The sequence below is a fragment of the Mus caroli genome, chromosome 2, assembly GCF_900094665.2.
Source record: "Mus caroli chromosome 2, CAROLI_EIJ_v1.1, whole genome shotgun sequence".
Lineage (NCBI taxonomy): Eukaryota > Metazoa > Chordata > Mammalia > Rodentia > Muridae > Mus > Mus caroli.
This window is the reverse complement of record NC_034571.1, coordinates 155,085,825-155,108,972: the sequence shown is the minus strand read 5'-3', so window position 1 is coordinate 155,108,972 and position 23,148 is coordinate 155,085,825. Positions and strand designations below refer to the sequence as shown.

The following is a 23,148-nucleotide window of genomic DNA, read 5'->3' as shown; positions in this document are numbered from 1 at the left end:
GTCCTCATGTTGGCAAGGGCACGTGACTGTGGGGTCTAAACCAGTCAGCGAGTTGGAAGAGGAAACTGGGCTCCTGTCTTCTTATGGGGGGGGGGAGGTAAAAAAAAATCAGGATTCCTTGAGAGTGGAGCATCTAATTCCACTGAGTTCTTAATTAATTAAGTATTAACGAGGTCTCGCTATGTAGTTTAAGTCTTGGCCTGTTCATGAACTCATGGTCTTCTTGCCTCTGCTGATATCAGGCTACAAACTGGGCTGTGGTTTCTGAGGCAGCGATTGTGGTAGCAAACAGGATCCAGTCAATATCGTGTCAATCTGACAGGGAAGCCAGGGAAGCAGCCTGTGATCCAGTCTGACACACTAGAGGGTTGCTTCAGCTGAGATCCAGTGGTTGGTCCAGACAGTCAGTCTTCAGCCATGGCTCTCCTTGGAAAACTTACTCGATTGCCACAAGTGTGGTAGCTGCTGGCAACCACAGGCCTACTGTGTGGGAATGGAGACAGGGTGGGGCCCCAGTGACAGCCACCAAAGAAGCATCCTAAAGCCTTTGTCTATCTGTGGCCACATCAGTCTTTAGCGCTCATGTACCCATTACCCAAGCCATGAATTAGGGTTTTAACTCTAATGTTAACTGTGAAGGGCTAGAAGGAAAGAGAAGCATGAAGCACAGTTGATTAAGAATGGTGCTAGAAGTCCCTTAAAGTGTCTCTTCTGTCGACTTCCTGTAGGACTTGATAGTTCAGACAGACCATCATGCAAAAATGCATGGTCTGTCATTACAGGGCTCAGGACCTGATGCTGCATGCTGTCCTGAGCCCCATGCTCCGGACTCTGAGGGATACAGGTTCTGACCCCACCACATCTGTAGCCCCTTGCCTCTTCCCTTTGCAAACGCCATCCTGTATCTTGGAAAATCCTTCCTCGTCTCTGTCTGCCTGCTGTCTTTCACCTACCCTTGAATTTCAGCCTGGTAACCCTCCTCCCTGGCTACTTATTTAAAACACTCAGGACCGGCAAACGGAGACAAAAGGTAACCTTTGGTAAGAGGGTATGGTGCAATTCCAGGACTTCAAAAAGAGAGCCAGTGGGCCAGCGTGGGGTACACAGTGAGTTGCTAGCTAGCAAGGACTACAAAGTGTCTCAAAAATAAAAAGCAAAATAATGGAAAGTAATGGAGTAATGGTAGTTGTCTTGTCTTGGACTAAGGGTTGAGCATGAGAGTTGAGCGGTGACTAACAAGGCCAAGTCCTCTTCTGGTGGGAGGGGACAGATGAAAACATCTTAAATGAATTGTAGTTACCCAATCTATGTGTGTGAACTGATGGCATGTATATATATATACATTATATATTAATATATATCTTATATGTATCTGATATATATTGTGTATATATATATATATATATATCAATAAATCTGCTGGAAATAAAATTTAGATTATACTATTAACAACCAATAGAATCAGTCCCAACTTGTCACAAACAGAGCTGTAGATGTAACAGTTACCCTCCATGTCATCCCCATATCCTGGGGATTCCCGGTAATCAGAACACAGACCCTGCACATGATCAGGGCTCCTCGGCTCAGCCTGGCCACTATCTCCTCTCAAGCCTTTCCTTTCTGGATCCATGGGGGCTCAGGCAGGAAACAGACTCACCGTGGGCAGTTGGCCTGACAGCAGGTGGCCGTCCTGGGCCAGCATGTTGGACACCATGATGGCAGGGAGATCCATCGCCTGGTACGAGTAGGCAGGGAGCAGACCGTTGGGCGCAAGGCCGTGACACAGCGAGTGGTAGCCGGCTTCGTGATCCCCCAGGTGCAGGAGGGATGGCTCAGGGAGATTGGGAGGCGTTATAGGAGGAATCTCATAGTCTTCATTACTCTCGCCCTGGCTGTTATAGGTCTGAAAACAACAGAGGGGGAGGGGTGGGGTCAGTGTCTCAAAACCACAGAAAGTATTCAATAGCATCCCCAACAGCAACCATGGGGGAAAAATGCTAACCCCTTGGCAACGAGATAGCCCTAATGCAAGGCAGAAAGCCTAGTGGTCTGACTTAGATGCCTGCTCAGCTCCTCAGTGAATCTTTCTCCCACAGGCTCTCTGCAGACAAGAGCCTGGACTCCTGAAAGGTGCTTCCCTGCATCTTTTCCGGATTTCCGGCACACCTGGCCCACAGCCACTTGAGAGCCATCTGAGAGCTCCCTCGGCCACCCACTTTACAGAGGGGGGGCCTGGTCCAAGGAGAACGAATGAGCAAGATGAGCAGAAGAGCTGGAGACTGGAGCTCCGGGCAGCCAGGGTTTTCCCCTTAGGCATCCTGGGTAGCCAGGACTTCTCTTGGTCCTTACCTTGGTGAGTGGAGCAGATTAGCAGCTAAGAGGCCACCTCCAGTCTGACTGGGTTATTTCCCCATCCATGTGGGCTGGCCAGTGACCCCAGGACAAGCTAGTAGACATAGCACTAAATTTGCCTTTCTCCTTGTCCCAGGTTTTACCACAGACCTCGATGAGCCCTGGCTTTGTGGCACATGTCCAATTATGCTTCAGTAGGTGGGCGGGGTGGGGCGGAGCAGGACGGGGAACTCCACAATAGTCAGGGTGAGTGAATTTTTTAAAACCGTACATGGGTTTTAAATTGCTAATTACATTTATTTGTGTGTGTGTGTGTTTGCATGCGTGCCAGTGTGTATACACATTTGTGTGTGTACATATGTGCCCCAGTGCACACATAGAGGTTAGAAGACAACTTGTGGGAGTCTGTCCCCTGTGTGGGCTCTGGGTATTGATCTCAGGTCATCAGGCTTGGTGGCAAGAGTTTTTAACCCCTGAGACATCTTGGTGGCTCAGATTATTGTAAATTTTAATTGCATCAAACTATTTTCCCCGAATCTACTGAAAGACTCTGATGCTCTTCTCGAGTTCACCCAGTCTGGGTAATAATGGACTTTTCTTCTCCCTCTTTATTCCACTCCCCCTATCCTTCCCTTCCTATTGAGAACGGTTGACTCTGTAGCCCCAGACTCTCAGCAATCCTCCTGTCTCAGCTCCCCTGAGTGCTAGGATTACAGGCTTATTGAACAACCTGCATCCCTAGAACAAACCCTGCTTGGTTTTGCTCTGTCTTTCACTTCGGGCAATGTTGGACTCGGTTGGTTAGGACTGTCACACCAGGTTCTAGCGTGGGATTAGCTTCAGTCTCCCTGTCTGTACCTGCTTTGTTATCAGCCTGGGGAGTTAGTCCTCCATCCCTATACTCTGGAGATGAGAGTCAACAGAAGACAGCTATGTAAACGGGAAGACAGAGCTGAAGAAACTACCCAGGATCCACCACAGACCCAAAGGATAGGCAGATGTCATGGATTCTGTGTTAATGGGGCAGAGGTAATGGTTGAGGATATCCCAGAAGTGAGGAAGGACCCCAAAGGTATTTGTGGATAGAGAAAACCTTCATCAACACGTATGTGCAGAGAGGGAAAGATAGGCCTGAGCACAGTAGCACGTGGCACTAGGGACACGGCTTGGTGGCAGAGTTCTTGCTCAGCACTTGTATGGTCCCGGGCTCTTTCCCCAGAGCAAGGGTGGATGGAGGAAAGACACGGCTTATCGTTCTGTATTGCTCTGTGAACCCAGCATGACAACTAAACACCCCTTCCCTGCATGTCTATAACAGTGCCTGCTTCTCAAGGACTGGTATGAAGCCATGAGTACAGGGAGGTTTGAGTCAGGCTGTGACAGAGCAGGGACATGTAGCATGTACCTCATGTTCCTCGGACACTGTTTAAGGACCTTATGATGGCCTGGGAAAGAGTGAAAACTGCCTTTTACCGCCATAGACTCCAACATCGCCTTGTGCTCATTGGCTCCCTCTGCAGGGCTATTGTGGAGTCACTACACAGCTGGGTAAGATGTCTGGAAACCTGGAAGAGGTGGCCCACGTCTACCTGCTATCTTCCCTTGGTTTTCTTCTTACGTTGGAGTTGTCCTGGTCATCCCTGAGCTCTCTTCTCTTTCCCTCTTACACTCCCTTTCAGATGACCTCAACAAACCTCGTGTTCAAAGCCCCCTGGATGTCACACCCATCCTCCATTCTTGCTGCTTCCCTGAGCACCGCAGCTGGACATCTCAATACCCAACGTTCCCTTCGTTCCCTTCCTCCACCTTGCATCTGTGTCCTCTGATGATATCACCCTCTATCAGCAAACCTGCCCCTCCCCTCCACTCACCTCTCCATTCCATCAGAACTACTTCAAAAATACTTCTAAAAGCTGCCCAGTCCACTCCCACCTCCCCACCATGGACAATGATGACAGCCTCCTCTTGGTCCCCCACAGCCCTCTCTTATCCCTCTACTCCCTCCTGTAGGCAGATGATCTCTAAAGAGCATCATCTCATGGAGCTACTCCCACTTCGCATACAACTCCCCTGGCTTTGTCATTATGGCTAACGTTTTAGTTAGTGCAAAAAAAAAAAAAATCATAGGTTTTGTTATGACACTTTCAGAGGTGTATCATTGTGTGTTACTGATTCCTTTCCTTCCATAGCTTAGCCCCTTCTGCTTTCATGTAACATATACATGCATATTATATATATATTTTTTTTAAATATAAATTTCATATATGCGTGAAAACAGGTGATATCTATCTGAGTCTGGGTATTTAACACAATGCGCTCAACTCCCAATCTTTTCTCTGCAAATGACGTCACTGTTCATGGGTGAGTAAAGCTCTTGCTGTGTATCTATTATACTGCTTTTCCCGTATCCACCATCTAGGCTGGCTCAGTATCTTTCCCATTGTTAGTAATACTCCATGGATGTGCAACTAAGCCGGTTTAGATCCTTCAGGCACACAGCCCACTGCCTCTGGATTCAAGACCTTAGTCTCAAACATGACCCCGTAAGTTCTCACATGGCCCAGCCATTGCTGGCTCAGAGCTGCTACCTTTGCTGCTCTTGGTGGAATTCCACATTAAGGGTCCTCTTCAAAGACACAGAAGGGGTACTAGCAGCTCACTGGCTCAGCATCTCCATTGCTGGATCCCTTAACCCATGTGCCACAGACTGTTCCATGCACTGTGGGTCAGTGTCTGTCTTCAGCCTCACCACCAAGATGGGCTGAAGGGGCAAGTGTCTTTAGGTGGAACCAACCATGGACATCACATCACTCCAGAGTGCAAAGTCCCCTGGCCTGCCTTTCTGTTCAGAGTCACCGTCTCAACTGTCCAGTCCACCTTTGGAAAGTGGCACTTTCACAAGTCTCCCATAGTGTCTCAGTACCTCCACTAATGTTTGTGGCTCATTTTTACCTTCAGCTTGTATACCCCTCCCCCAATGCCCCAGGCCCCATGAAGGCTCGAGTTACGTCTCTTTGTTCCCAGTACCTAGAGCAGTGATTGACACCTATAAAGAACTCAGTTACAATATAAGGCTGAGCTCACCATAAGGACTGCTCCAGGCTCTATGTTCAAGTCTCACCCAGGTGTTCCCATATCTGCCCCTCCCAGAAGACAACTGTCCCCTGGAACCTGTGTCTCATGCTATTGAATGCTCCCTCCCTCTCTGTCCTCCAGCATTCAGAACTGGTTCTGACACAGGGAAGGATGCCAGGGAATGCCAAATGACCACAGAACTCCATCCTTTCTAATCCAAACCCAAACCTCAAGGCTCTGGAACTCACCCAACCGACCAGAAGCCTTTTAGAAAAATCAGCATGTGTTGTATCAAAATATTGAAATAACATGATTATGACAATTCCTCTAAAGAAGCAATTAGCACACTTAAAAATAAGCATGCAAACACACACTTGCCTCTTTGGGGTGTAGTTAGATCCCAAACACTGAGCACAAGCCAGCTTGGCCTGGGGCTGATTGACACAGTCCCCACCGTGTGCCTCTCTCAGCTTCCGGTGTTTTCCCTTTAAACATGTCTATTCTGAAAAGATACATCTACCACCTCTGTCTTTCAGTCAGGGAGGGTGGAGTTCAGAGAGTGAAAGAAGTGTTGGAACCTGGAGTCTCTGGGTTAGGCTTCATGAGTCTGAAGCCAGCATTCCCCCTCACTAGGTCACCTCCTGAAGACCCTATTCCAGACCCTGCAGTGCAAGAAATCTGCTGCTCAACATGACAACTTGCTCCTCACCGTGGGGGCCTCAGGAATATCCAGAGAGCAGCATCAAGGTGGCTATGAGGCCTAAGAGCTCTGGAACACACAGAAAGACTGTCAGTGGTATTTTTCATGTCCCAGATCAAAGAAGGGAAGAGTGTGGGCCCATTCTAATGACTTGGGACTAACTATAGGGTTGGAGGAGAGCTGACTTCCCTTGGAATCTCTGGGAGGAGGGATCTTAAGTCTAGCATTATGAATCTGATTTTATTATTTTTATCTCCTTTTATATTTTGTTTTATATGGTAAGGGTCTCATGTAGCCTTGACTTGACCACATAGCTGAGGGTGGCTTTGGATTTCTCATCCTCCTGCCTCCATCTCTCAATGTGTTGGGATTACAGGTGTGCACCACTACACCCTGTTTATGTAGTGTTGAGAGTGGAACCCACAGATTCAGGCATATCAAGCAAATGCTGTCAACTGAGCTATTCCCCTAACCTCAAAGCCTAGCTTCTGAAACAGTGGGTTACAAACCCTTATCCCTAAGACACTTGGCAAGAGTAAAAGAAGTCTGACCATGCAAGAGACAAATAAATACATACATACATATCTACATACATGAATGAATTACTCAGAATCAAATGCATGGCAAGTCTTGGATATTTCCCTCAGCTGATACCCGTGTCACCTCGAGTGGCTTCACTGAAGCTTGGTTCTGAGCACACAACTCATGCGCTTTGCACTGTGACAAACCAGCAACACCAGCGAGGACTGCTTAAAATGCTTCAGATCCAACCCAGGACGACCGTGTGCATTCTTATCGGACAGAGTCTGCTGCTCCTACGGAAGCACATTGGTTTCTGGAAAACAGGGACCTTGATGTTTTTCTACCCTCATTCCTCAGCATGGAAGCTTCAAACTGGTCCACTTGAGTTGTATTGTATTGGGAAGTTTAATTACAGATAGTTTTTAATTACTATCTGTAATTACTCATTACTATTTGAGCTACTGACTTGAATTTAAAAAAAAATGTTCAATGAATTTGACTTGGAATTAAGGCAGAATTTTCAACAATTTCTTTTCCTTTCTTTTCTTTTCCTTTTTCTTTTGGAGGAGGGGGAGGAGGAGGAGGAGGAGGAGGAGGAGGAGGAGGAGGCAAGCGTATATTTTGGCTGTGACTTGAGTCCATATTCTCCGGGCTTTGCTGCCTTGGGCTTATGGTGAGACAGAAATTCTCGACATTGTGATGGGGAGCGCACGGTGAAGGAAAGCTTCTAACCTCACAGTGGCAGAGAAACAAAAGAAGGAGTGTGGTGAGGTCTCTTCAGGTACACGTTCCATGTATTAGTTTCCAGCGATTTCTGAAATGGTCCCAAACATATTCTGCTCTTACATACTATGAATTTCTGTAAAGTGGCATCCTTAGTAAAAACAGCCATCACCTCCAAGAAACACCGAAGATGCTCTGTGTCTTGCACTATCCTCTGTTCAGTCAGAATCCAATTCTTTGTGTAAAAATAAATAAACCCACCCCCATCTCATTAGTATACAAATTTGCCTTTGTCTTTAATAAATGGTACTATTTTTTTTTTCCAAGACAGGGTTTCTCTGTATAACCCTGGCTATCCTGGAACTCACTTTGTAGACCAGGCTGGCCTCAAACTCAGAAATCTGCCTGCCTCTGCCTCCCGAGTGCTGGGATTAAAGACGTGCGCCACCACTGCCTGGCTAATAAATGGTACTATTAAGTGGACTGTTTTAAAACCACTTGCTTGGTGATTTACTATCAGTAACTTTAATCTGTACACATATTTCATATACATATGTAACTGGGATTCTAAGACATGTTCTTGCGTGCAAAGGATCATGAATAGAGAACTCTTAGAAGCCCCTACTTAAAGTGTTGCAGGCTGGAGGCAGGGGGGACATGAAGGTCAAGCTTCGGGCAGTGGTGAAGCCATCAAGGGGGGCACTAAATCAGTGATCGGTCCACCAAATTCTTAGACTAAGCTCTGTCTGTCACCACCATAAAATGAAATGACAAGTTCTGAAGTGTTCAGTCAACTCTCTTTTGGAGAGAGTCTCAAAGTCAGGGCCTGGAGGATGAGAGGAACCCAAGAGATTCCAGACACATCGCTGAGCTGAAAGCCACTGCACTGTCTGTCTGTCTAAACTGGTGGTTGTCCAGGAAGGCTCGCTAAGACAGAAGTGTAGTTTCAGATTAAAACTGGAGCAGAGGAGCAATCCAGGGTTTATTGGAAGAGGTGACTGACCCCGAAACATCATTTTGACCACAAGGAAATTTGAAGCTTGGATACATTTTGTTACAATGACTAAAATTGACTGAGGCCCCAGATAATGTTCAGTGGCCGCAGGTACATTTACAGCAAGGTCCATGCAATGTCAGCTCAGGCTGGTTCTTAAACGTTTTTATCATCCTTCCATAAGACATCATTCCTATTAGGCTTCCACTCCCTGCTCCCCTTGGGTCCCTCCCCCACCAACTGCAGATGGACACTTATTTTCACTCTGGCTCTAAAAATTTATCTATTCTGCCTGTTTTCACGTAAATGGAATCTGGCATCTTTTACTTTGCATTAAGTTTTTCAAAGAGCATCTGTATTCTACTTAGAACACATTTTACATAATGTTCATTTAGCAGAGAGGTGTTTTGAGATTTATAACATATCAGAGCTCTATTCCTTTTCATGGCTCTAAGATGTCCCACTATGGATCTGCCACAATTTGTTTATTCATCCACTGATGGCATTAAGTCTCTTCCTATCTTGGGCTACTGTGAGTAGGGTAGCCATGAAGAACCGTGTACATATATTTGTTTGAGTGTCTTTTCCAGACATACACAGGAGTGGAACTGCTAGGTCATGTGAAGGTTCTGTTTGACTTGGGAGAACTGGTCAAGGAACTTTCCCCAGTGGTTGTGGATCATTACGGTCCCACTGTCAACATGTGAGAATTTCAATGTCCCCACATCCTCGGTGCCAAGATTTTTAATGTTTCCTGACAACCATCCTAGTGGTATGTAGTAGCATTTTCTTGTGGCTTTGGCTTGTGTTTTCCTAAAGACCAACAACATTGACTTTCTTTGCCTGTGGTCATCTGAATCTTTAGAACAGTGACTCTCAACCTTCCTAATGCTGCCACCCTTTAATACAGTTCCTTATTGTGGTGGCCCCCAACCATAACATTATTTTGCTGCTTTTTCATAACTGTAATTTGCTACTGCTATGAACTGTAATGTAAATATCTGACATGCAGGCTCCTGTGAAAGAGTCGTTCAAACCTCCCAAAGGGGTCTCGACCTGCAGGTTGAAAAGCACTGCTTTAGAGAAGGTCTATTCCAGTCTTTCATTCCTAGTTCAGGTTGGGTTGTCTGTCTTTCTATCCTTCCACTTTAACTTGGATGATACAAAGCTCATTCCATTGCTGTGCTCATGGCGCTAATGTCGTCACATTTAGGACATTAGATGTTGTATTGAGGTAGGCGGCATGAGATAAGAGTCCGACTTCATTCTTTTGCATGTGATTGTTCTCTTGTCCCAATATCATTGAGTGAAGACACTGCTCTTTCCATTTAAGTGGTCCAGGTACCTCTGCCAAAACTCAGTGTGCTGTGGATGCATGAGTTCAACTTGGACAGTGAAGTTTATTCCACTGATCTACATGTCCTTATGCTAAGACCACATTACTTGTGCTTAAAGAAATTAGCAACTGTGAGTCCTATAACTTGTCCCTCTTTTAAGATGATTGGTGTTACCCAGAGCCCTTGGAAACGCCAATGAATTTTCAAACCCATTGTTTTTCCGTTTCTGAAGTAAAAGTGTCCTATGGAGAGATTGCCCAGACCAGACTGGCCTGTGGCCATACCTGTGGGGCATTGTCTGGATTGTTGATGGTCGATGTGTGAAGAACCAGCCCACTGTGGGTGGTGTCACTCCTATGCAGGTGGTCCTGGGTTGTACAAGAAAGAAAACTGAGCACGAACCAGAGGGAGCAAGCCAGTAAGCAGCCTTCCTCCATGTTTTCTTCTTCAGTTCCTGCTTGCAACCTCCCCTGGCTTTCTTCAGCTATGGATTGTAAGCTGAAATTGTTAGCCAAATAAACCTTTCCTCTCCAAGTTGCTTTTGGTCCTGGTCTTTATCACAGTGACAGAAAAAGCAAACTAGAACAAAAGCTAGGTACAAATCTGACAGAACTGTATTAACAGGCAGGCATCCATGATAGCTTGCAATGGCCACACACAGGGCAGCCTTCTTGCACTGTGCAAATCTTTAGTTCCAGTTCCTTTCAGTAGGGGTTTTATAGCTTTCCATTTATAACTCTTCCACATCCTTGGTTAAATTTATTCCTTTCATCTTCTATTTCTGGGTGCTATTGCCTGTGGAAAGACTTCCTCTTTTTGGGGGGAGAGGATCACTCATTGTTGGTTTTGATATTTCCATGTTCCTTTGCCAGGTTCATTTATTAACATCTCTTATAATCTGGGAAAGCAGACAGTCCACTAAAGGAAAACCACCACCACCACCAACAACAACAACAACAACACAACACCAGAACTTGATTAAACCGCAGTCTGATCCAGGCTGGGACTACAGAGGTGCTCAGAAAGAACCTCAGACACGGCAGCGGTAAGATGAAGTATCAGCAGGAGTAGGAGCTCTGGAATCTCACCTGGCCTCCCGAGAGATAAAACTCAATGTTTCCACTTTAAATAAATGTGTCTAGCAGGCAACATTTGTAACAGACCCACTCCAAATAAAATGACAGGAACGGTTAACAGTGAACAGATGTCATCAGGCAAATGAAAAGGAACGCGGCAAAATTAACAGCAAATTAAGGACAAAATCAGAGCAAGACATTAAAGAGACTTAGAGGAAGACGTTTGCTGACAAATGACATAGTCTACAAAGAAGTGACAGATATAAACTTTCACGAACGCTGATAAACTACAGGAGTACAAAATGTTAAAAGCCAGTAAAGTAGAAAACTAAATCAGGAAGGGTTGACACACATTTGAAATCCCAGAATTTAGGAGGCTGGGCGTTGTGAATTCCAGGGGCTAGCCTGGGCTATGTAAGCCCCCATTTAAGCAAATAAACAAATATCAGGACAGGGGAGAAAAACAGGCTAAAACCATAAACAAAGGAAGACACTTGAACACATCTCATCAGGAACTGACAAGTCAACCAGGAACAAATGAATAAGGAAGACGGGAAGATGGCTCAGTGGTTAGGGAAGGTGGCTCAATGGTTACAAGCGCTTATTGATCTTGCAGAAGACCCAGATTAGGTTTTCAGCACCCACACGGGAACTCACAACCATCTCTAGCCATCAGTCCCGGGATCCAGAACCCTCTGCTGACTAAAAGTATAAAAACATTACCTTAACAAAAGCTGAGATGCGAACAATGGGAAATTAATTCCTTTGACTTAAATAACTTTCTTAGAAGATAAGAAAGGCCCCGGGCGTGGTGGTGCACGCCTTTAATCCCAGCACTCGGAGGGGCAGAGGCAGGCAGATTTCTGAGTTCGAGGCCAGCCTGGTCTACAAAGTGAGTTCCAGGACAGCCAGGGCTATACAGAGAAACCCTGTCTCGAAACAAAACAAAACAAACAAACAAAAGAAGATAAGAAAGGTAAAACCAATGTATTCAGCACTCTGTTGAAGAAGGAAGAAACAGAAAAACTAAATAAAGCAACTAAATGATCAGTAGATGAAAGGAAAATGAAGCAGAAACCACATCTTAGATAAGAAATATATGATACAGTTAGTTTCCTGAGAAAAAGTAACAAAAAATTAACCAGGGGGATGAGAGATGGCTCAATGTATCAGGGGCTTGCTGCACAATCATGAGGACCTGAGTTCGGATCTGTGGTACCCTTGTAAAAAGTTGGACATGGCTACCTGCATCTGTAGCTGCTGTGCTGCGGTCAGTGAGGACAGGAGGATTCCTGAACAAAACTCTGTGCAGCCACTCATGATGGACACCTAGATCAAACCAATGCTTGGCTGTTGCAAACTGGGTCTCAGAAACAGGGACATGCAGGGATCTCTGTGGGATGCTGACTTAGTCTCCTTCAGGCATACACGGGTATTCTAGTTGCATTCCCTGTGGATACATAGTATCCTTTCTATAGCTGGATAACCAACCCAAAACATCTTAGGGGAGAAAAAGAGTTTATTTCAGCTTACAAGGTGCAGCCCATCATTGAGGGAAGCCAAGAAGGGAACTCAAGCAGGGACCTAAAGCAGAAACCTTGGAGAAATGCTGCTTTCTGGTTCACTTCGGTTCATGTTCAGCTTAGCTTTCTCACACGGCCCAGGGAATGGTGCCGCCAACAATGGGCTGGATCTTCCTACATCAGATAACAGTTAAGACGGTTCCCCACAGACATGCCCATGGACCAATCGGATCTGGTCCAGACCGAGAAAGCCCTGCACCCTGAAGGTGCATCTCAGCCGAAGGATGGTAGCATCACTCACCATTCTGATGTGTTTTCAACAAGAAAAATATTCTTACACAAGCTCCAGCGTCTAGAGTGGGGATCTCAACCCTTAACCAGTTTGCCATGCATGCAAGGGGGTTAAAGATCCCTCGGGGAACAAAACACAGTTTTGTCAAGTGTGTCCATGTCCATAATGCTTGAGTCCAAGTTACTCATCTTTGATAATACCCCTGTGTCACCCACCCCAGAGATGCTTAATAGAATCTTCCTGATTGGTGTCTCACAGCGCATCAGACATGGAGCTCTGAGCTTCTCTGGAGATTCAGACTGATAATGCCAGACAGACAGACAGACAGACAGACAGACAGACAGACAGAGCTAGATAAAGTCTGTATCATGTATTAACCCATTGAGAGCAGGAAAGAGCACTATGCAAACATGGCACTCTGTTAACCCTTTGTTCACAGGAAGCATCTCACTCAGAGTTGAGCAGGACCATCCAGAGGAGTGTGTCCAACACCTTCGGACACTGCCAGCCACCGCTGCTTTACGGCAGTGCCTAGCCCTGTTGTGCTTGGGTTGGAAAAGACAGAAACAGTTTGTGAGCTTTGTTTATTAATGCTCGGATAGGAAGGAGCCTGTTAGCACCATGAGTTCTGGCTCAAGAAATGACCGGACTCAATGGTTCAGGGGCCTTCCTGGGTCATTTATCTTGGGGGAAGAAAGGGCTTTGAAAAGATGGGGTGCTGGTGGTGGAGTTTGGGACTTCCTTTGTAGGGAAGATGTAGTCCCAGCAGAACTCAGATGGCTTGGGTACTCTGGGGGCCCCAGCTTTGGAATGAGATGAAGCAGTCTGAAAAGGAAGCCACCATTCTGAAGAGGAGGGCTCTCACTTCCATGGTTAGGAACAGTGCTGCTTGCTTATTTCTTTGTATGAATACCTGTTTCAGTTTTTATTTTTTAATGTATAAAACTGTTTTGCTTGTATGTATGTATTACCTTATGTGTTCAGTGTCTGTGGGGGTCAGAAGAGGGCATTAGCTTCTCTGGAACTGGAATTATAGACAGCTGTAGGAGCTAGGAATAGAACCTGGGTCCTCTGGGAAAGCAGCCAGTGTTCTTAACCAGGGAGCCATTTCTACATCTCCTATCTGTTTGAATAACATGTTTATAACCACATATTCACCTGTCTCTTGGGAATTTTACTTGGGTATCCTAGAAGAGGACCCAGCAAACTTTTTCTGCAAAGGTCCAGCTAATAAATATTTGAAACAATTGTTCAACTTGGATACTTGTGGCATGAAAGCAGCCATAGATGATATTGAAAGTAATGACTATGGCTGTGTTCCAATAAAGCTTTATTTACACAGGGCAGAAGGAGGGCTAGATCTGGCCCGTAGGCCATGGTTTACTGACCTGTGTCCTAACCAATAAGGAGCGCCAACATATCCGTAACTGAGGTCCTTCCAGTCCCTGTTCCCACCAAGTGTAGTCCTTTCTCACTGCTTCTCTATTTGATGGCTCACACCCAAAAACCTAGAGTAAGGCACCATCCCTCGCCTTGTCTCCCTCCATTTCACCTACTCCAGTGAGCTCCAAAGGCCTGCTGGCTCTACAAGTCACTATATCACTCCAGCCCAACTATGATCCATCGGCTAGGTGGCCTCCCTGGATCAACTGGTCGCCACTTCCCCAGGACATCAGCTCCTTCATGGCCTTTCACCTCCCCTGTTCCTCTCCTGGACAACGGATTTACTTATAAATCCAATGGCGCCACTCCTATCTGTTGACTCTCCCCTTCCCTTGCAGCCTCTGCTTCTTCCTTCACGGCATTTCTTACCCTCTCTGGGTTTTTCCTGATCGTTGTGTATCTCTTATACTAAAGTGAAGGGTCCAGAAGGGCTGGAGCCACGTCTGTCTGTTCCATATTGAGCCTTCAGGAGACCCAGAGCCGTGCTGGGCCTTTAGGAGAAATCAAGAATCTATGCCGAGAGAACATGAGGCTGGTTACTAAGACTGCCTGACCCCATGTGTAACCTTGCCTGACCCTCACACCTTCCCTTAAGCATCAGTGAGGGTGCTTTCCTTCATTAGCATGAGTCTAGAGACCAACTAGAGGGCCCTGAGACAGCTGCCTGCTCTGGCCTGCCCACTGTGGAATAGGTCAGGACCTGCATTGGTCAAACTGATCTGTGACAAGATTAGACTGTACCTGTGCACAGTCTTGTGCATGCTGTGTGTAGGTCAGAGGACAACCTCTGACTCTATCTTGCCTTCCACCTTTCAAAGCAAAGTATCTTGTTTGCTACTGTGTCCTCCATGCTGGCTGTTGCTGACTGGCTGGTGGGGGTGGGGGTTGCAGGGGGTGGGGCAGTGCCTGAGGGAGAAGGAGCGCTCAGGGCCGCATCTTAACAGCTGCTCCACTGGCCCACCACATAGTAGGCACTTAGTCAGCACGGGTCTCATTATGGAGCTCTGACTGGCTTTGAATTCACAGAGATCTGGCTGCCTCTGCCTCCTAAGTGCCAGGCAGGATTAAAGGTGCGTATCTGTACAAATGAGGACCAGTGACTCACAGAGTTCTCAGAAGCAAGGGAAGCTGGGAATCCGCTTTGCCCTGAGAGGAGCTGCAGGGAATTCTAATTTGGGCCCTGGGCATCTTTTGTCCGTGGTCATCTTAGAAATCACCTTTTCATGAGTCCCAGGGGTGGCTCTATGACCTTAGACAAGTCACTGCCCCTCTCCAGGCCTCAACAATACCGCCTGTAAAAAAAAAAAAAGGGGAGCTGGCTTGGGGGGGGGGTTAACAAAGACACCACTCCCGCTCCTGGGCCCGCCTTGTAGGTTGGTAGGCAGACCTGAGCAGAGCTGCTTTTGAAAGCGTTTAAAACTGATGAGCAGGCTTTCCAGCCTTTTCTGTACTAAAATAGCTTCCAGGAAAATGGCTATTATGTCTCTTTGCTGGGTTTTACTTTTTTCCTTTTCCTTTTCCATCCCTGCCTTTTGGAAACGACAGAAGTAGCTTTATCTTTAAAAAAAAAAATGTGCCTAGCCAGCACCAGAGTAAAGCTGCAGGCGTTGTCAGAACAAGGCTCCTGTGTGTGCCCTGATTGTGGCTAGGCCGGACAGATGCAAACATCAGGTTACCCCGGGAGAGCTCACACACTCTGTAAGGTTGGATACCTTCAGATCTAGGTCCTGTACTGTCCTGCCATTGAGGGTGCTGGGACCAGACCATATAGCCTCCCCTGACACCAGCCACAGGGCCTCCAGGGGATGGGCACCTCTAGGTCCTCTGTTCAGGCCTCTAGCCCTTGCCTCTCTCCATGCCTTCCCAGCTGGTGCTTGCTCATTGACTGGGCCTAGCCAGAGTGGGGCCATCACAGAGGGCAAACTCTGAAAGGAATAGATAAAGACCTGCTTCTCCTGTTACCCGGGCCCCATGCTCCTGCTACACGATCCTCATTATGGGGTTGTAGCCTGAAGCTCATCCACTCCCTTGAGATTTACTGAGCATATACCCAGTGCCAGGCTGGAGCTGTGTGGCCTCCCTTCCCCCCAGCCTGGAACCTGCCTGCTCAAGGGTGGAGCTACCGGCTCATTCGTCCTGCCACGCCTACCTACTGCTGGAACCTGCCTCTGCTGCCTGGAGTCACACACGTGTTCGTCCTGCTACTGGACCCTGAGTTACTTGGCGGGAAATTGGGTTCCCTCCCCCTTCCTTTATAAACTGAGTGTCTGGAAATATTAAATTGAGTCTTGATCAGAGTCTTGTCTTGACTCCATTGTTTCTTCCTCCCCGTCTAGATTCCTCTCTTTGCAGGGAACTGCCATTCTCAGTGAACCGTTCGTGTTGTGGACCGCGGGCGGGCAGCAACAGAGCTGGAACCTGTTGAGTCACTCATGAGGAGGTGACTCTGCTCTCAGGTTGGTCTCACTCTTCTACAGCTTTGTTCAAAATACAATGATCACAGTAAGCATTTGTACAGCGTGCGCCCTGTGTGAAGGGCCTGCTCTGTGTCGCATGCATATGTGAACTTTACCATCCATGCAGCTGCCATCGCTCTAGCCATTTTGTAGACAAAGACCAACCTTGAGACGAGCAACTTACCCCAAATCCAAGACAGACGAAATGGCTGTGGGAACGGCCACTGTCAAAGAGACCTGAAGGTGGTTCTCCCTCTGAGCGGCACCCTCTCACTAGCCCACAGCCCTGACTGCCATATTAAACTTCCTGAAAGACCTTGAACCAGAAACACCCAGCTGAGCCACGCCAAAATCCTGAACTGGCAGGGAGAGATTTGTGTTGGCTTTAAAAGAAAGAAAGAAAGAAAGAAAGAAAGAAAGAAAGAAAGAAAGAAAGAAAGAAAGAAAGAATGAATGAATCTGGCTTGCGTGTTCGCATTCCCTTATTAAATATTCCTATTAAAATATGTTCTTTTGCATGCATCTCTGTGTGCGCTGTGTGTGCATGCATGCATTCATGTTTATATGTGTACGGGAGCACCCCTGTGTGATGCCAGAAAGTCATCCACACTCCACTCCCACCCCCCATCTTATTCAGTGAGGCAGGATTTCTCAATCAAACCCAGAGCACATCTATATGGCCTTTCTCATAGTCAGCTTGTTTTGGGGATCCCCAGTCTCTACCTTCTATGGCTTAAAGTCTAGGTGGAGCACCATGCCCACCCAACTTTTATATGGGTTGTGGGGAACCTAGATTCCTGTCTTCTTGCTTGCATGTTAAGCACTGAGCCATGTCACCAGCCCTGTTTTTGTGACAGTGTTAGGTACTGGAACCAATGCCTAGCACTTAGTAAGTCTACAACCAGCTATATCTCCAGTCTCCACCACCCCCACCCCCTTTTTGTCTTGAGACAAGGTCTCATTTAATTGCCCACATTAGCCTAGGACTTGCATTCTTAATGACTATTTAGTTCTGTCACTTTACAAACACGGGACTTGGGCCTCCTTGCGTATGCTCCTGTGTTTCTGTGCTACGTCTTCTCCTTTTCTTCCATTTTTAACTGCCCCCCAGTATGAGCCTGCTCTAACCCAGCCTAGACACCCCTGGGCACAGGCACCCTCTACCTGCCTAACCCCTAGGGTAGGCAGTGCTCCTTGTACCACGCTTCTAGGTCAGTACTGTGCACACAAAAGAGACCTCAAAATGCACCCTGAGTCTCTGTGGGGGTGGCTGGAGCTGAGAAGCTCTGGGGTGCTGCTGGTCCAGGAACCCTGTGGGCACCATGGCTTGAGGTAGCAACAGCATAGACTCTGCCACAGACAGACAGTGGCTTTATCACGTTTTGGCTGGAGACTCCTTGACCTCATCAAGGAAGAAGTACTTTCTGAGAGTCACAGAAGAAATTGCAGCTACTTAGAACCAAGTTGGGTGTGGCAGTGCACACCCTGCAACCCGAGCTCTTGGGAGATGGATATGGACAAGAAGCTTGTGGCTTAGCTTGGGCTGTGTGAGACCTTGTCAAAAGAAGGAAGAAAGGGAGAGAGGGAGGGAGGGCGGGCCAATGAGTAGGTTAGAGACATTCTAACCCACTCTAGAGTCCTCAGACTATAGCCGAACCCACCCTCCTGTGTGTTGAGTCTGGACACACTTGCACGCACCCATCTCTACTGGCTACACAATGAATGACGTAAGTCCCTTTACAGACGCACTTGTGAGAAAAATCCACATTGGCATCTGAACAAGTGGGCTTGTGGGAACTGCTATCTCTCTCACTCACTGACCAGGCATTAACTCAGCTACTCCTAGAGGCCATGTCTCCAGAAACTCATGGGTTGGGAGGGAGGCAGCCACTGAACAACTGAAAATAAGAATCTCAACCTTGAGTGTATAAGCACGTGTGGGTGAGCCCTGCTCACCGTGGCCCCGGCCACACATGACTATAGACTCAGTTTCTCTGAAGAAACCAAAGCACTGAGGGTTGAGCAATTGTCCTGTGACTATATCTATATGTGCATGTGTGCACATGTGCTTGCATTTGTGTACACGTGTGTCTGCATACAGGTGTGTGTGTGTCCATGTGTGGGCATACACCTGGCCTAGAGAAACTTCTACAGACATCCTCAAATAGTCTATCAGCCAGATCTTCCAGGTCTACAGTATATAGATCATCACCAAACCCCATCACACACACGTACAGACTTAGAGGCAACTGTGATCCGAACACTCTGTTCATAACGGTGACTGTACAGGCCACAGCCAGTGCTGCCAGGAAGCTTTGGGTGAAGCTCCCATCTTCTGCTTCCCTGGGGCAAGCCATTGCTAGAGCCATGGCAGACTGCACAGTCCATCAGGTAGCTAAAAGAAAATTTCCCTCCCATGAGGTTAAGCAAACTGTATGAAGTGGCTCCCAGGGGGAACATATTGCCCAAGCTATAAATGACCAAGCCTTTCCCTTCCCTGTCATGGCCAGGCTCTACACAGAGTCACCTGAATGAAACTTGTCTTGAAGGCAGTTTCTCTTCAAAGCATCACTTCTCACACCTCCTCATAAAGACCCTGAAGTACCATGTCAGCGTGGCGGTGAGGTGGGGGTGCTACTGAACAGAGGTATACTGAAGCATGGCACAGACCTTTCCTGTGTTTGCCTCAGATCTATGCCTTCTTTCCTTCCGGATGACCATGATTGTAAAGTGGACTTCAGTGACACCTGAAGGTAGGAAGGTAGTATGCGACACCCCTCTATAGACATTAGCAGGGACATGTAACCCAGTGTGGAAAGTCAGATTAGATGACAAAGGTTGTGGACTTGGCTTCATGGTGAAAAACTCCTGCAACACAAGCCTGACAACTTGAGTTCAAATCCCCAGTCCCCATATAAATGCATGAGTGTCTATCTGTCATCCCAGCACTTTGGAAGCTGGAAAACCAGTGGGCCTGGTTCTCATGAGGTGAAAAGACAACGAATGAGAACTGAAAGGTGTCTTCTGACTTCCACAAATGCACTGTGATGCTCACATGCTCCCAAAACACAAACAAGCATAAACAAACACAGTGATACATCACACACACACACACACACACGCACACGCACACGAGCACGACAAAGGCAAACACCTTGAATAAAGACCCATGTCAGGACAACACAGCAAAGTGTCCTTTACCACTGACCATGTCTAGCATCCTCACAGACAGGACCACTGGCATCCTCACAGACAGGACCACTGGAGCATCCAGAAGACAAATGGTTGAAAGTGAGGCTCTTAGGAGAATCCAAGAAGAATGCTACCCCATGTTTCACTTGCTAACCAAGAAAATTTAATTTGGCGTCTTTACTAATATATGATCTAGCAAAATACTATAAATGTTCTCCATCTAAGAGACAACCATAAGAATACAGTGTCTCGACGATGTGGTTCCTTCCTATTGACACACAGGAGACCAAAAGAAAAGTCAGAAAATCACCAGCAAACCATTGATAAAACTTCACAAAGTGTGTGTGCATACAACCAGCTCAAGGGAAAAAAGAGAGACTCCTAGCCACCCCTGCCTCCAGACCCTCAAAGTCCCTTTGTCCTTATATATCCTGTCCCAGTTAGGGTTTTACGACTGTGAACAGACACCATGACCAAGGCAACTCTTATAAGGACAACATTTAATTGGGGCTGGCTTACAGGTTCAGAGGTTCAGTCCATTATCATCAAGGTAGGAACATGGCAGCATCCAGGCAGACATGCTGCAGGAGGAGCTGAGAGTTCTACATTTTCATCTGAAGGCTGCTAGCAGAATACTGGCTTCCAGGAAGCTAGGATGAGGGTCTTAAAGCCCACACCCACAGCAATATGCCTACTCCAACAGAGCCACATCTCCTAATGGTGCCACACCCTGGGCCAAGCATATATAAAACCATCACATACCAGCTAAGGCAATGGTTCTCAAACCGTGGGTCACAATCTCTTTGGGGATTGCGCTGATTGACCCTTTCACAGGGGTCACCTGAGACCACTGAAAAACACTGATATTTCTATTATGATTCATAACAGTAGCAAAATTACAGTTGTGCAGTAGCAATGGAAATAATTTGGTGGTAGCTTGAGGATCTACATCAAAGGGTCGCAGTGTGAGAAAGGCTGAGAAGCAGAGCTCCAAGGAGAACCAGGGCTCACCTTTCCATGACCCCGGACAAGTTCACATGCTCTGTGTCAGAGGCATCCAACAGGATGATGTTCTGTCACCTGGCTCTGGCTGCTTTTGCTCAACGTGTTTGTGAGAGCCAACCACTGTACTGCATATTGTTACAAGCACTCATTGCCACTGCTGTATAGCATGCCCAGGGCAGACTAGTCTCTAGTCATTCATCCTGCCTCCCCATGATAGAAGTTTGGATTGTTGCCAGTTTTGTGCTTTAATTTTATTTATTTATTTATTTTACATTGCCTGGGACTGAGCCCAGGGTCTCCTGCACGCCAGATGGGTGTTCTCTCACAAAGCAGTATCCCTCTACCCTTTTCTAATTCTGATTTTGTGATTGATGGGACCTTCAAGTTACATTTTCTTGGAGGCCTTTTAACAACAGCTACTTCGTGGCGCAAAGCAAAACTTCCTGTGTGGTAGCCACTCACAAGGACACCTTCGTCCTTCTCAGCCCAGCTTCGCCTCCTCTTTAAAAATGCCCAGGCAGGCCTTGAGCTTTCTATCCTCCTGCCTCAGTCACCCAAGTAGCTGGGATTTCAGCCATGTACCACCAAGCTTAATCCCTTTGTGCCTTTATGAGAAACGTTGCCCTGGACATTCTTGATGTGCCTTTTGCTGACCTCACGGATGCACTCATGGAGCTGATGCTGGCCCATGGGGCTGCACTTTCAGCCATTGATACTGAGAAATGGTTTTCTAAAGTGGTTGTACCAGCTGACACAGCACTGGCTAAGCAAACCGGGTCCTCCAGTGTTAATACAGTACTTTCTGACTTTTCTCTACTTTTGGGGTGTGTGTGTGTGTGTGTGTATGCGCACACACACACAGGAATTTATAAACTTTAAAATGTCCCTGCTGCCTTTCTTGGCTATGTCACTGTTGTGTCCTGCAATAACTGCTTACTGGGGGTAAGGATAAAACTACTCAATGGTCACTCATGACACAGATGTATCCAGTACCCTGGTCTCAGCACAGTGGATGGTTGAGAGTAAGGCAGAGTCAAGTCTCAAAGCTCCTGAGCCTCTTCCAGGCTCCTCAGAGTCCATTTCTTACAGAAAAGATGCAAAGTAGAACTGCCTCTCAGACCGCCTGCCTCATCCTTTCCAGTTTGGAGAGCACCCTCATCCTTCCCAGTATGCTCTAGCCTCCTCTGTAGGACCCACACCCTAGTTAGTCCCCTAGCTCTCTAGTTCCCCAACTTCCCAGTCCTACAAGCCAACTTCCTCACATCAAGCTAGGTGCCCATAGGTGTTTATAAGCATAGATTTTGCCATGAAGCAAAAAGATGTATTTCTGCAGCCTGGGGCACTATTCTGGCTAAAGGGTCTCAGAGCTGAACTTCTGTTTACCCTGAACATAAGCTTTGATGAGTCACCATGCCACAGTCCTAGCAAAAACATCCATAAAAGAGGAGCAAACACTCCCCTGCCTCCCTCACTGCTGCTCATGTCGAAATTGCAAATTAGCTTTATCTGAGGAGAGGGCTCACTGTGGGCACACAGTTACCTCACTTTGCTTTGTGGGTCTCTTTAACTACTCTACAAGCTAGATATTAACACTCCCATTTTACAGAAGTAGAAAGTGAGACCAAGAGATGTCAATGAATCCAGTCAAGGTCACACGTGCAGAACTGAGAAGCCACTGGAGCACAAGGGATACACTGCCCACCAGGCTCTACCCTTCCTGAGGAACTGACAGGAAGGTAAGGCCAGGCCTGGCTGAGGCACAACCTCACTCCTGGGCCTTCCTTCCCATCAGAGCCTCAGACTTGGAATGTATGAAAGGCAGAACCACTGTAAGTGCCTTTGTGAGCTGTGATCACGTGGCAGAGGATGCTGGGTAGGAAGGGATTTGTATCTCCAATGGGCTAGAAAAGATCAGGAGGCATCCTTCACTAGGTTTGTGATTTTTCTAGGGACTTTCTTGGCACATTTGAAAGCAAGACAATTTCACTAAAATCCTTCTAATTTCAACGCCTACCCTAATCTGATTTTCACTGAGTAAGGGCGCTCCCTTGGCTCATCTTTCTGATGCCTGATCCGGACACATCTGGGGCAGCATGGGAACCTTACTAACACTTCTCTCTAGCTACTGTGCCCTGTGTGCCAGGCACAGGAATATGCTCTCTGGGTACCAATGCGTCTTAGTTACTCTTACCCGCATCCCTCTGAGGGATGTCTTAAAGATGCTATGGAGTCTTGGAAGAGCTGGTTACATTTTCAAAGCCCACAGTTTTCATGTTAGCACCCCGATGAGCCCGTCTCACCGACATTTCCTTACTGCAGTCTCAGTTGATTTGACAATAGTCTCAAACCCACTGACCGACGACCTCATCTCCGGGTCCCTTCTGAATTGGTGTGACTTAACCAAATAGTGAAGGACTCACTAGCAGTACGGGCAGACATTGTCCCTTCTGGGTATTCC

The 23,148-nt window shown here is 47.0% G+C and overlaps 1 protein-coding gene across 4 annotated transcripts in view; it reads right to left on the bottom strand.

The window, feature by feature from the left end:
• Tox2 (TOX high mobility group box family member 2) overlaps positions 1 to 23,148 on the bottom strand; it is a 120,070-nt gene that overhangs the window by 45,305 nt on the left and 51,617 nt on the right. For all 4 annotated transcript variants that reach the window (XM_029474330.1, XM_029474328.1, XM_021156338.2 and 1 more), the window contains exon 3: positions 1,658 to 1,903. In XM_029474330.1, coding sequence (XP_029330190.1) covers positions 1,658 to 1,903 — 246 coding nt within the window. The remainder of the gene's footprint in view (positions 1 to 1,657; positions 1,904 to 23,148) is intronic.